The 440-nt window shown below is 57.7% G+C and overlaps 1 protein-coding gene across 1 annotated transcript in view; it reads right to left on the bottom strand.

Moving 5' to 3' along the window:
- Positions 1-27: 27 nt before the first annotated feature.
- The window catches only part of PSMC5 (proteasome (prosome, macropain) 26S subunit, ATPase, 5), a 5,135-nt gene continuing 4,722 nt past the window's right edge, over positions 28-440 (bottom strand). The window contains exon 11 of the mRNA XM_009999337.1: positions 28-135. Coding sequence (XP_009997639.1) covers positions 82-135 — 54 coding nt within the window. The 3' untranslated portion in view covers positions 28-81. The remainder of the gene's footprint in view (positions 136-440) is intronic.

Below are 440 nucleotides of genomic sequence, written 5' to 3'. Positions count from 1 at the left end.
CCCCCCCCAAATCAGCACCAGTGTGGCCATAGCAGCACTTTATTAGACACCACAGCCCGAGGAGCAGCCCCAGCCTCACCATTACTTCCACAGCTTCTTGATGGACATGTTCTTCTCACTGTCCTTCTGCATCACCTAGGGGGGAAGGAGGGGGAAGAGTTGGGTCCCACCACCCCATCTGGAGTGTTAATAATCCCCCCAAAACCACTCCAGCTTCAGCCCTGCAGGGAGGTGGCACCACGGCCTCCATCTCTCTCCCCAGACTCTTCGTGGCACTTGGTGGCTTAAGGAGATGGGGAAAAGTTCCTTCATCACAGCGTGGTGGGGTTGGGAAGGAACCTCAGGAGATCACCCATCCAAGCCCTGCCAGAGCAGGATCCCCCAGAGCAGATCCCACAGGAACACGTCCAGGAGGGCTGGGAATGTCTCCAGGGATGGAG

Source organism: Chaetura pelagica, unplaced genomic scaffold (assembly GCF_000747805.2).
Source record: "Chaetura pelagica isolate M959 unplaced genomic scaffold, ChaPel_1.0 scaffold625, whole genome shotgun sequence".
NCBI classification, from domain to species: Eukaryota; Metazoa; Chordata; class Aves; order Apodiformes; family Apodidae; genus Chaetura; species Chaetura pelagica.
Note: the sequence above shows the minus strand (reverse complement) of the source record. Positions and strands in the feature narration are given on the sequence as shown.